The 14,655-nt window shown below is 36.1% G+C and overlaps 1 protein-coding gene across 1 annotated transcript in view; it reads left to right on the top strand.

The window, feature by feature from the left end:
• LOC149276246 (leucine zipper protein 2-like) overlaps positions 1–14,655 on the top strand; it is a 115,299-nt gene that overhangs the window by 24,963 nt on the left and 75,681 nt on the right. Inside the window, exons 4-5 of the mRNA XM_089503814.1 lie at positions 1,305–1,386; positions 1,895–1,957. Of these exons, the coding sequence (XP_089359940.1) occupies positions 1,305–1,386; positions 1,895–1,957 (145 nt within the window). The remainder of the gene's footprint in view (positions 1–1,304; positions 1,387–1,894; positions 1,958–14,655) is intronic.

Raw genomic sequence — 14,655 nt, 5'->3', positions numbered from 1 at the left:
ATGAGTCTAACACACAATTAATTTCCAGTCCACTCAGCAACCAAATAATAATAATCAGGGTAGTAATAAAAAGATCACTAACTCTACTTATATATTAGTTTAACTAATATGACATTAAAAATAATTTAATAATGTCTAAGAGTATAAGTGAAGTTCCTAATAGATGCAAATAATGTCAAACTTCCTCTACAGGTAAAAATACCTTTTCATTATTGTCATTATCACGGGTTATAAGCTGCAGTCTCACAAGCCGTCATATACAATAATGCAATATACTTGCTATTTCCCAGAAACAGGGAATTCTATATGAAGAAGACAAAATTCATCTCTATTCAGAATAATAAAACATGTATAATTACCACCACTTGTTGCTGTGGTCCAACCGGTCCTTGTAGAAAGTAATCCAGGTTCAGCGGCAAGAAATTAAGTGGAAATATAACTTTCTAAAAGTTATATAGGTTAGAACTCAAAGTAACTCTAAGAGTGAAATTATGGTGCCAGGATCTTAAGATTCCAATTCTCTGGGGTAAATTTAAATGAGTCCGTCAGGGTCTGTCTGTTTCAGGGTGAGTCTTAGGTGAGTCACAGGGTGAGTTTTTAAGGTGAGTTCCAGGGTGAGTTCCAGGGTCCGTCTTTTCCATTATTAAAGACCTAAGCTTTTAAAGACAGGGCTTATTATCATAGCCTCCACCTCTTGATTGGAATTCTCCAATCATAACGGTGGGTTTTACCCATTATAATTAGGACTTCTACTCATATTTACACCGTTGTAATTTCTTAATTTACCTCCGAGAGACGCTCTGGTCTAAGAAATAACTTAAGACCATTACATATGTGTTTGGAATTTATCCATGGTCACCCTTATCTTTAGATGTTACCTCCTAGATAGTAAATCAGGTCTTTGTAGTCACCCATATCTCCAGACGTTGCCTCCTAGGTAGTAAATTAGGTTTTGGTGGTCTTACGACGTATCCCCCATTCCAATTTACATTCCTAAGGATATGTAGTGTCTACTCCTTAACTTTCTCATGGAAGATAACGTTAATTGGATCATATATACTGAAACATCTATATAGATGAATACTTCTTTGTTCTCAATTATAGAGGGAACAAAGACAGAAAGAAATAATCATTATATGATTAAGTAAAATAAAATGGCTCTGACTCCATTTTGTGCTCATGTAAAATACAATATATATAGAATACATGTTTTCTATCATAAAATATCTGACAATTTGTTGTAAAAAAAAACAAGCATTATTACCCTTTTCCTAAATGTGTCCTGTTCCTTTTTAATAAACTAGGAAAGAAATGAAATCCCTGCAGGACGCGTTTACAAAGCAACTTAATGAGGTGACTGAAAAGGCTGAGCAGCAGCAGGCCACAGTAAGTATTTGTTATCAGGTGACCTGCCAATTACCGCTTCCTTCCATTTTTCCAATTTCCTGTTTGCGATCTGCGTGTGCAGGCAGAGCACCTTTGTTGGGTGTTAAAGGAAAGCATTGTCGCTTTGAAGTCTTATGAAATCTCCTTCTTTTGTAACGCTCTGGCTTTGTGAGCAAGAACTGAAAATGATGGAGTAGCTGTGAGTTTAACATTAATAGAAAGACGTGTATCTGCAGGGTATAGAAGAACTTCTTATCTCATTACCGCCAAACGCATTTCACGGCAAAACCTCAAAGCGAATAAAAATGTATTATGCGCACCATCAAAGGGGATGTTATTAAGTGGGCACATGTATGTATATATATATCGGAATATTTTTTTTCCCATTTAATTATTGCCAAAACATTTAAATACAATTTTAAAAATATATAAATATATATTTGACTTGTTAACCCGTGCATTAATGCCTCGCAGGGAATACTTTATATCCCCAATTCATATTTTTCAGATTAATTTTCTCAAGACTGAGATGGAAAGAAAAAGTAAAATGATCCGAGATCTTCAAAATGAGGTAAAGAAAATATTATATTATTGAATGGTTTCTAGAAAATCACGAAATGTCTGAATATTATGTTTGTTCTTCTGTAGTAACATTCGATTATTGGTAAAAGCTGTTTTTAAATTCTAAAGAGTGTTACATCTTATAAATAAAGCACTAGCAGATTCTGCAAAACTATTACAACACCGGGGAATACAAATTACCAATAACATTAAAACTGATGATATACAAAAATAACGCAGACATTTTGCTGTTCTATCATCTCCGCTAAATGTAACACTTCTTGCAGTTTAGGCACTCAGCAGCACTAGGAGTGAGGTTGCTAAAACTCTTCCCAGAAAAAATTATTGAATCGTGTAAAATTCTGCCTTATTTATGAGTTGATATGGAATGCTTAATCGTTATTTGACAAAGGAACATTTGCGTAACATGCTAGAGAGTGTAGTGAATGGTTGGAGCAGCAGCCTTAAAGGGACAATTAATGAAACATGTTTCTTAAAAATGGATGTGAGTTGCCATATGTGCTCTGCAGACAGCTTCCATGAGAAACACACTACAAAGCTACTAAAGCCGCTTTCAATTCCATGTACCTGCTTGTTAATGGGATACTGCAGCCACTATATGCAGTTTATTACATGTGACGGTTGTGTTGTCCCTATTCTATATGCCTGAGATGTTTTCAGCTGAACATATCTCCCTGCATGCGTTATACTCAGCCAGTTCCAGCGCTGGCTATGAGACCGCTGTGGCTAGGGGTCTGGTCACATCCTATGTGTGAAAAAGGCTCCTAGCAATTTCAACGGGAACATTTTCCTGCCACTGATTAGCTTGAACCACCCAGTCACTGACTACTGTTGTCGGGCCACAGAGGAGGAGGGCAGCTGCACCTTCTACCTCACTTATTACTTTTTATTTTGAAGAATACATACTAACATATTCGTTTAATATGCATTCTTCTTTGTGGGGCCACAACTATCGAGTTCATCAGATACGTATCTATTCTTTAACAAAAGAAAAAAGTAGATACAGGGCCAGACTGGTGATGACAAGGAGGACCTGGCACTTTAAGGCCTGCAGGCTCCTGATGGCGTAAGTGCAGCTGAACATACTCACTGCCTGCCAGAGACTGTGGCACTGTCGGGCAGATGACCAAAAGTATGCGCCTGCATATATACAAAATACACTCTTAAAGTTTAACAGGAAACCAGCCTTTCTAAATGTGTAGTTGTAAGACACCAGCATCTATAATTATTGACTTTTTTTGGGATTATGTTTGTGTTTGCTGTTCTACAAAGGAAGTCATTTGCATGTCATTATATTTAATGAAAAAGGATGCAATCGCAGCAGTCGTACATTGTGCTCCGTATCTTTTGCCTTAGTAGGTTTTTCTAAGTCATTCAGCACAGCTCCAGGAATCAGTCAACTTCTATAATTTCTAAAGCTTGAAATTTTCATTATTGCATCTGTTTTAGAGAACATAAATTCATCTTCTGCCTGTCTTAGCCCAAATGACTTTCAGGTTGTTCATATCTAATATAATCACAGAGCCACCGGTTTTAATATTGAAGGGAAATGTTTTGGTGTGACTTAGATTTTAATCCTGATAAATCTCAAAAAAAAAAACCATTTCTCATAAATGTTAGATTTGATTTATAATTCTTTTTTTTTGTCTTTATAAATCAAATTTGCTTTTTCACTTATCTGCAGTGTAGGCTTGAACATTTTGAAAACCAAGGGGTTTTTTTATGCAATTATCACATAAAAATTCAAAAATCATACTAATATAATAATCAGGGACTGCAGAATACCGGCCTATTGATTGTGTGAACGTATTAAAGACAATATTGTTTTCTGTATATTCTATAAGGGGATGCATATGATGAAATAATATGAAATAAATACCTGAGGCAGAAGCTGCAGCCCTGCCGCTGCCCTCCTACAGTAAGCATAACATGTGCATGGCGATATGTTTGGCTGAACACATCACCTGTATGCAAAATAGCTGGTTGGTGGGGGAAGTGGGCAAATCCATATTGGGGGATTCTACAGACCCTTTATTACAACATTTACTGGGTTAACATTAGAGGTACTAATTTATTTTGGCTCACCCAAAGCTTATGTTGCTCCGTCCAGGGCACTTCAGGATTCTGCAGAACCCCCTCCCAATGCATTTCCAAGAGGAACACCATGAAAATGTAAAGGAAGCATACAACTATCATACGCATTTGAGTGCATATAATAGCTGAGTTGTACCTTTAATGCCATGATTGAAAATAAGCATCCTTTGACAAAATATGTAATTCCATTGCTTGCATTTTACACAGAACGTGGCATATGCATAGCTCTCATCAACCAAAAAATAATAGCTCATAAACAAGGGCACTTTACATTTTTGTAAAAGTGTATTAGATGACATAATGTAGGTCAGTACAAGGGGAAGCTGCTCCTCAGACTCTTTGGATGTGACAAGGATCTAAAATGTTGATTAGTAAAGGATGCCTTAATGACTCAGAATACCTATAACCTTCTATTTATTATAAAATAACATGATGTGTCACAGCACCAGGCACTTGTGATGACTTAGTAGACATTATTGGAGAGATGAATTACTAGGCATTAAAATACCTAAAAGTATGTGCTTCAACCCTCATTTTGTCAACGGGTTTTTTTTAATGCAATGAAGAAGAATGAAAAGACCAAGGCTGCGTTGTAATTCTGTTTGAAGAATAATGGCAACATTGTATTAGCCTCTGGACTAGATATCTGGGAAAAGATCATAGGAAATTTCATTAATGTTTAAGGTTGTTTAAGGTTTATCATTGTGTATATATATATATATATATATGGCACATGGATGTTATAGAAGGTAAAGTACCCTCAATTTACTATTAACCTAATGTTGCTCAGAACCACCAATAGAGACTAGATGAGGTCAAAATGGTGCAAGTCCAGAGCACTTCTGGCAAAACATTTGAAAATATGTTTCGCTATGGAAAACTGGGTATGTTTTATTTTTGTGTTATACGAACAAAGATTTATGGATAAGGCGGTAATGGACAAATAAACCCACTGAGAGACTCCAGGTGTTTCCAGATCATGTCTTACAGTTCTAAAGACCCCAGGGGATGATAGGAAGCATTGAAACGTCAAAGGGTATAGACATTACGAGTCTTGGGCGGAAAGTTCATATTCGTTTTTTGGGGGAAAATGTGTTAGTGTTCAATAAAATTCGTCCATTTCTGGCTTCCTATTCAACGGAATTCCTCCAACATTTTTGTTTCTGGAAATTCCATTCATTTGTCCGGTTGCTATGGAAGCAAGAAATAAATGCGTAGAAGAACTTAGTGCAACAGGGAATTTGGGAACAATAGAAGGTCAAGATTAACTGACAGTGAGTATTTCTGACTTGGAGTTGTGGTTAAGGTGTTGGACTTTCACCCCCGTTGCTCGTAAGTTGAAATCTGGCTACTGCTGGCTTGATCCCACGCCAGTAAACTCTCAATGGTAAAAGTGCTGGTAATTGTTAACTGTGTTGCAATTACCTTGGTGCCCATAAATTCAAGTGGCAACAAAAAAAATCTCATTATTAAGATTAATTGACAGTTAAGGATAGCAGTGGACTGGTTAAATTATTTACATTAATTAATGATCCTAATTAAATCAAAACTTTAGAGAGTCCTAGACACTGTGAGAAATGGCAGGCTGAGGCTCACTGCGTCTCACGCAGAACAGCAGTTTCACATAAAGCCGTCACAGTGAAATGAACGGATCCCCAGCCAGCTCTGCTCTTATATAGCCTCTCTTCATTACTAGCCTGCTTTTTTTCTTTGAACGGCCATTGGACAAGCCCTCAGCATGATGTGACAGGAGTGAGCTGATTGGACAAAGATCAGCTTACTCAATGTCCCTCCTCTTAGTGCAGGCAAAATGGAGAGATTCTCCTCCTCTAAGTGTAGTTAAAATGGCGGCTGCAGCGATGGGAGGAATGAACAAAAATGTTTGTATTTCGCACATTCATTTTTAATTTCTTTCATCCAATGTTGCATTTGTTGTTTTGTTATTTGGACGAATAGATGAAATGGCAACATTTGGCACAAAAACGCATTTGTTCAACAACAAATGTTCTAGACATTACACAATAACACCAACCAATCAATTGTCTCCTCAACCAATCAATTGTCTCCTCGTCAAATCAGTTGATACAGTCTACCATATCAAGGGGCAGCCATCTCAGTTACAATAGACAGTAGGCAAATGGGCTAAAAACGATTTAGACACATTTTTTGGCTCGTTTTTGGCCCATTTGTTTTCGAGTAATAAATTCAGTTTCCTGCCTGTTTGTTTTGGACGAAAATTGGGGGGCATTTTGAATCATGAAACAAAGTTCTATGTCCTACACTAACATGTACTTATTCGCTCTCCCACACTCTCTCAAACTCTCTCTCACATGCTCATTTTGGCCAAAGTTCACACAAGGTTACCTTAGGGCAAACTGGTGTAGCTTCCGGTGATATTCCCAATCCTCTAATCAGGGGGAGAGGACGTCACCGTCCTTTTGGTGGAATTTTACACAGGATTATTTTAGGGCAAAATGACAGAACGTCTGTTGACGTCCTCTACCGTGACCCTCCAATAACCTTGGGATGATGCTGTTGTAGAAGTCCAGGAGTCGGGGATAAGGCCCCGGGAATATTGTTTGTAAATCAAAAAATACCCCCCCGGAGTCGAAAGGCCAGGAAATTAAATATGTTGCCTGAAAACTAATGCAGCAAATGTGAAATGCAAATTTCGTCGGAATCAGTTAAGCAATGTTTGTTTTTCAGAAGGGTATCAAGTAGAAGTGATCTGCAAAGATTTTCCAATCTGAATAACTGAGTTAAGCATTTAAAATGGTGACAGGTACATAACATAAGGCTGGTTTTTATAAAGAGCATGGAATAGAAGTTGATTAGGATGTGTGGTCAAGGGTGAAACAACTAACACTGAAATACAAAAATAAAAAAAAAATGCCAGGATATGATGTCATATTATAGATCCTGGTATCTGCAAGTTCCTTGGAGCAAAGGTACAGTCTTTATGGCCCATGAATCTAAGACAAGACCAAGGACTGATTAAGGTTTGGGTCTTTACATCAGGAAAAATGGGCACACTAGATAGGCCTAATGGCTCTTATATATCGTCAAATTCTATGTTTCTAGTATCTCTGCTCCATTACAATCCCCCACCATAGGACAGTCCACCCACCTTAGCAGAGGTTGAAATACCCATTATCTACCTCAACACCGCACAATCATACACAGCTTGTGTAGTACATGGCATCAAATATAACTATACCTTGTCCTAAGAAATGTATCAAGAAATGCAAATTGTGCATACTTTAGCAACCATTTAGAAAATCTAAACTGAAAATAAAATGGAAAATTGATTATATCTCCTACAATATTTTGTATGTGAAGTCTATTTTCCCTGCTGGGTAATATAAAGAGCATTCCTATTTACACAAAAATAAATCTAATACCATAAGTGCCAAGCTGTGTATAATCTAAAAAGGGCATCGCTTTATCTGGTTCCTCTTGTGAATGCAATCAAGAACATCTTGTTCTATTATTAAATATGTGTGCTATTTAGATAGTGACCTATGGTTCATGCATGAAAAAATGGCAAAATGCTCTTTTTACTTAAGCATGAATACCATAATCTGTTTTCTGACATACTGGTCTCATTATATATATATAAAACACTTTCAAAAAAAATATTATTTGTAGCACCTTGCTGTTGACTGATTAGTCTTTTGGGTTGTAAGATCTTGGAGCAGTGACAAGTTCTACTGTACTTTTCTTAAAGACAGACAGTAAAATGTTATGGTATGGTTCTCTATAAACCAAGGCATCCCTGTTCATCTGGCAGCAGTTACGTTTATCTGCCCTCCCAATGGAGCTCAGTAAAGTTTTCTTCCATCTCACCGGCAAAATGAGGTTATAAGATGTTTTGCCCCTTGGGTAAGAGTAAGGTACATAATGATTTTCAGCGTACTCATGTACAAAATAAAAAGACTTGGAAATGAGTTATATCCCTGTACCATGTTCAGAAAATCCTACCAGATTATATAAAGTTTTAAATGTAGCCTCAGATCCAACCCATGTGTTGTTTTAGGTGCAATAGAGCTCTTCAATGCATGCTCTTTTATTAGAGCAGTAGAATAGGTTCATACTTTTTATTTTTAACCCCTTAAGGACAATGGGCGGTCCCTAAATCCATTGAAAACAATGCATTTTGAGCCCGTACATGTACGAGCTTTGTCATTAAGGGGTTAAAAATAGAGATACAGACATTGCCCAGTGTATATTAAAGGGACACTGCAGCAATCACATAGACTTTAACGTACATGATAGCAGAAGTCCTCCATATGCATTTGCCCCTTTCCCCATACCCAGCTATTTTCCATGCAGGAGGCATGTTAGACTGAACATATCTTCTTTCATGTGTTATGTATAATGCCAGTCAGCTCCAGCGCTGTTTCAATGAACACTCTTCGGTAGGGGTTCACATGAACGGAAAGTGCTGCAATTGATTTCATTGGGGCAGCTTTCTTGCTTCTGATTGGCTGCTTCAAGCAGACCATGGAAGGGATGGGGAGCTGCAGCTATGAATGTACAGCTTCTCCCTAAAGTAAGTACTTTTTCTTACTATCACATGCAATCATTCTTCAGGAGCATCCCTGGGGCACTGATGTGTCCCTTTAATGGCCCAGTATTTGAAAGATATTCGGTTGAACTCACTAGTCATTCCTGGTTGAAATGCATTACACCAAATACTTTTTAGGTGTTGTCTAGATAGTAATACAATTCTGCTTACAGTTGCACATACAATACTGCATTTAAAAAAAGCTTCAACTCAATTAATTAGGGTTAGGGTTAGTTTAAGATATGCAATATACTGTACATAAATACATTCCCAGGGTTTTGCAGATAAAATGTAATTATGGTTACAACATGTTTTACTGAAAAAACTTGTTACTGCCAAATTCAAATAAAATTAATTACATTTTTTTTAAAGTAAGTTCAATGTATGTATCTTAGCATATGTCTATGCTAAAGGGAAGAACCAGATCTTTATTAGGAATGGTGGATACTTTCACCATGATCCACTGATAAACATTTTATCATCTGTAAATTGTTATGATCATAATCAAAACCTGCACAGAATCTATTAAAACCCTTGCTTTTAAATAAGTGAAGGCTAAAGTATTTTTTTACATGGAAAATACACATGAATCAGTAACTTTATCCTTGAATATAATATTTATGGGAAAAAATATGTGATTGGCAGTTTCTCGAGGATGCCAAGCAGTGGCACACTATGTGTATGGTGAATCTGGGGATCAGTGTGTGTACACGGTGTGTGTCTCTAAGATGCTTGGTCACTGAAGCAACTGTCAAAATTGTAGATAATTAAAACATAAATCAGAACAAGCCAGGTAATCTTATACAATAACATTCCAGTAATTGTCTTAGTGTTTATGTTTTGTGTATGGTCCTTTTAGAAGGCTCATGTAGCCTTTAATATGTTCATGGTGTCCAACAGACACCTAAGCCAGTCTTCTTTTTTTGGCCAGAAATTTTTGTGATAAAATTTGACATTTCTCACAAGTGATCATTTTTCTCCCATTATTTGCTCTCCTTTCACGTCACTAAGCACTTAACTTCAAATGCAACTTTTAAGACTTTTACATATAGTGTTGTTACCAAAGTGAAACAAAAGTAGAGCAAAAATCAAAAACCCACATTTAATAAAATAGAAGCAACACAAACATTTTTCACCTATATGTTCGACATACAAACTACTAAGGTTTTTTTAAAGTCCTGGGTTACATTTCCATCAAAATGATTAGTTATGGGAAAAATTCTGACTATGATGTACTATATCCCTGGGGCGTGTATGAAATAGTTTTAAAACAACTTTTAATAAAGAAAAGGTTAGATGAGAAAACACAATTATTTCCTTACGCGTAGAGGTAGAGGCTTGTAAGTCTATACAACTTAAATTCAAAGAGCATTTTTTCTTAGCATCAAATATCTGTGAACTCTGCTGGATATAACATTTTTATAACTTAATAAAGCATTAGAGAAGAATGTCTAGTGCTGTTGAATTTTCAAACCTTGGAAGAAGAAATAATTCTTTAATCAAGTTTCATTTTTTGTGTCACGCGATTAGGCAAGAATTAAACATTCCCTGGAAAAATCTGAATGTAACAAAATGTAACTCTTAGGTTAAAATACTTTATTGAATTAGAAAACAACCTTTCATCTTTATAAATTGGTTTCACATTGAAATTCAGGTTCAGATTTTAGAAAACATGTACCAAAGTTGAACTTAACTGGCATGTGACACAACAAGAAGACACTAATGGGCTGTTGAAACTGAAAATGCTACTGTGTTGCCTTCATGTGATTTAAGCGTTAAACTAAAGGATAGTAATACAACTTGCTAAAGTTCACATTTAATGTCAATTGTGTCCTTACTTATTATAATTGCTGAATTCTGGATTTTCAGAATGCCATGCAGTTTCAACCTTTTCTTTCTCCTTTATTGTGGTGAGAATATATCACTTGAATTATTATTATATAACTCAAAAGAACAATTATTGTAAAATTCATGTGCTGTTCACGTTATTTTTTTTTTATTTAATATTATTAAGTAATGAAATCTGGGTCTATGAATTAAGGCAGAACAAACCTTTTGTTATATTACAAGAAAAATATATACTTTATGAAATCTGAATTATTTTTTAATATTTCCATTGTCAAAAATAATCAAGTTTATTTATTTATAGAATAACTTATTAAAAAATCTTTACATCTTGTAATTTACTCACAGTTTAGAGAAAAGAAAAAAAAACAACAACTCAACACTAAGAAATATTGCAGGCAAGTTTACAGATATTTTCTCACACATTTTTTTTTAAAATAATTTGCTAATGAGGATTTTTTAGCACCAATAAAAATCAATTAAAGGAAGCATAAAAAAGCCAAAAAAAGATTAATTGGACATAAAGTAAAACCTACCAACCATTCAATGTTTTTATGTCAATAAACTGATATGATTTTACTTTATAAATATTATTAATTACTAGATTTGATCACATTTTACTACAGTACAAACCTATCAAAAGAAGATTAACAGACCGTTTTTGTTACTTAATGCTATTTTAATATTTACATTTTTAATTACAGTATTCGGTAGTAGAATCTACTGAGAAAGTGGTTGATAAGTGGAACAGCCTCCCCATTGGAGTGATAGAGGTCATGACAGGCGCATAGTCGAAATGTGGGCCCCCCATAAAAACCCCACCATAATACCCATCCCCAAATAAAACACAGACACCAGAAATGTAGTGGAAATGTAGTCCACAGCTTGAAAACATCGAACAAAAATCATTGTCATACAAAAACAATAAAATACAAATAGCCCGACACCACCCACACCATGACAATGACCCAAACAATAAATTAACAGTGACCAAAAACATAATAAAGTGCCAATAATTTACATTTCCAACTCCTAAATAGGGGTATACCCAGATACCCCTACACCCCCAGGTTCTGAGCCACAGACAAGCTCGAAACCTACAAAAAATAACAACCAACAAGCCTTTCATTAACTTTTTTCCACGAAAACCCCCATTCAAAACTCTCCAAACTTGCCTCTCCACCCCGCCGCTGTGACAAAACGGAACCCCCCCCCTAAAACCCCTAAAAAAAGGGAGGGAGGGAGGGAGGGAGGGACAACAACAGGTCTGACAAGCAGATTAAAATTGTGAAAAACAAAATGGATGCTACCTATTTATATAACCCAGCCCCTAACCTTAACTGACCAATGAAATTAAAACAAAACCCCTAAGGCCCACCTCCTAGTACTGTCAGGGCCTCCTCCGCTAAGCTGCACTTGCTCCAATGGCTTCAATATAGTAAGGTAATTTAAACATGCATGAGATAGTCGCACGACTATCCTGAAGATGAGTCCAAGAGCTGTTTAAGGTTTAAGTCTTTACATTAAAATCTAAATAACCTTAATAAACCTAAATATTTGATGGTCACAAGCTGGTAAAGTTAATTTGAGCAGCAATCACTTAAGATCTAAAACTTCCAAGATATATACACTCACTGGCCACTTTATTAGGTACACCTTTCTAGTACAGGGTTGGACACCCTTTTGCCTTCAGAACTGCCTTCATTCTTTGCGTCATACTTTCTACAAGGTGCTGAAAACATTCCTCAGAGATTTTGGTCCATATGGACATGATGGCATCACGCAGTTGCTGCAGATTTATCGGCTGCACATCCATGATGTGAATCTCCCGTTCCACCGCATGCCAAATGTGCTCTATTGGATTGAGATCTGGTGACTGTGGAGGCCGTTGGAGTGCAGTGAACTCGTTGTCATGTTCAAGAAACCAGTTTGACAAAATGGCATGTAAAGAAAGCCCTTCTTGTTCTGAAGAAAACAATATATAACTTTTATGGGTACACTAAATTGCAGAGATGAAAATTACAGCTAAACATGATCAACGCAAAGGTATTAAAACAGCCTTGGTCACTAGAGTACAAAAAAAAAAAAATACAAAGGATTTTGAGATATAGTGTAGAAACCACAATGACAGGAGTATTCCCTACTGTTTATTTTTAACTGTCATTTTCACATAAATTCTAGTGATTCAGAGTTATAAGAAAGGGATTTCTAGTGCATTGTCACTATATCTCTTTTATTTGATATAGAGTCGAATTGTAGGTATATGGACTGTCTCTCAACTGAATGAAAAGGCAGACAAGGATGGCTGACAATATGACATGAAGCTTCAAATTTGTGCTAAATAATTTATATTTAGTAATAATAATACTGCATACCAATGAAGATGGCGGCTCTGTGCATCCTGTGCTATTGTTGCTTTTGGCCGGTGGTTCTTCATGAGTGAGCAGTTCTCTTCCTCCTAGAATAGTAGCATTGATGGCATTATGTGAACAGTGGGTAGTGAAAGTGATCCATCTTGGTAGTATGGATACCCATTAAGAGTAATGCACCTACCATGAACTCTTAAGTGTAACATGCACTTAAATGATGCATGATTCATTTAGAAGCAAATATTTCTGAAATGTCATGTTATTTATGCCTTTCCATAAGTGTACTAAAAAAGGGAAAATGTGAGAATTATATTTTGTATATGAAAAGCAAAAGAGTCAAAGTAAAGCTTTTTTAAAAAGTATATATATATATATATATATATATATATACATACAGTATATATATATATATATATATATATATATATATATATATTTAGAAATTGTATCTGAACATGGAAAATGCTTTAATTTTATTTGTCATGAAAGTCTAAATAATATTGTAATATATTTTAGTGAATCAACATCCTTAGAGTAAAATGTAGGAGTAAAATGTAGTATTAAATAAGATTAACAACTCAGAAGTCCTTTTTTCAGATGTCAGTAAGGTTTGAAGATGGGCTTGTGAGGTTTGACAGCTAACACAATACTACTGTATGAACCTTTGTTCCAATAAAATGCTATAGGGTATTTTCTCTAGGACAATTTAATCAGTATAATTGTGTGTTAAAGACGATTGTTCTGCATAGTCATTGTTTAATACAAGCTTATAAACTATGTTTTCATGGGTTTCAGATGTGTGTGCAGAGCATGGATGTGTAAGTGTCTGTGTGTCAGCATGAATGTGCATGTGTGAGCATGGATGTATATGCGTGTGTGAGGGGGAGTATGTGTGTTGGCCTGAGTGTATAAATGTGTGTAAACTTGTGTGCTAGTGTGTATGTGAGTTACGGGGGGCAAAGGGCTGATAGGTGGGCAAATATAGGATCCGGGAGGCCAGGTTCACAGAAAAGCAGACAAAGAAAGAAGACACAGGGAGAAGAGGACAAGGAAAGATGACAGAAAAAGAAGACAAAAGAACAAGAGGCATGAAAAGAAGCTGAGCTGCGAGAAAGAACACAGGGACACTGTAGCAGTCAGTGAAGAAAGTAGAAAGACATTGTGAGAGCGTGAGTAAGAGTGAAAGAGAGTGTGAGAGAGTTTAGTGAGAGCCTGAGAGCTTGAGAGACTGAATTTATTAATCATTATATAACATAATGAATGTGGTTTTGGTTGGTGTGGTTGTAGTGGGGGGGCAACATTTCACCCTTGGATCCAGGCAGCACAATGTCTTGGGGCGGCTCAGTTTCAAAAGTACTTTTGAGTACAGACACCTGTAAAATTCATCAATTTGCACCAAAATGCTATCATTAAAGAGACGGTGGCCCAATTCATGATATATACACTGATGAAAACAAAAACAGGCTGTTGACCTAGTCTTAATTTCGAATAATTTAAGAATCCAACATAACAGGCTGTGTTTTATTGCACATGTACCAGAATTTAGATATTTCACTTTGTGGTTCCATTGGACAGCTTAGTGGCCCAAAGGGTTAATCTAGGAGAGGTAACAATTTTATTTTTCTAGTGGAGTAAGAAAGTGGAATTAAACTATGATGGGTTTTTCTCTTGCACTGGCTTAAGACTGTTCATCTTACTAATAAAGTCTGTCAGATATTGGAAAACGCCTCTCTATGAAATTTGTAGATGTTGAAAGGAGCCTTTCAGGACTGATGGCTGTTATTCATCAGGGCTGGGAGCCATGCAATAAAA

The sequence above is a fragment of the Sceloporus occidentalis genome, unplaced genomic scaffold, assembly GCF_023333645.1.
Source record: "Sceloporus occidentalis isolate IW3139 unplaced genomic scaffold, rSceOcc1.0.p SCAF_243, whole genome shotgun sequence".
Taxonomy (NCBI): domain Eukaryota; kingdom Metazoa; phylum Chordata; class Lepidosauria; order Squamata; family Phrynosomatidae; genus Sceloporus; species Sceloporus occidentalis.
Note: the sequence above shows the minus strand (reverse complement) of the source record. Positions and strands in the feature narration are given on the sequence as shown.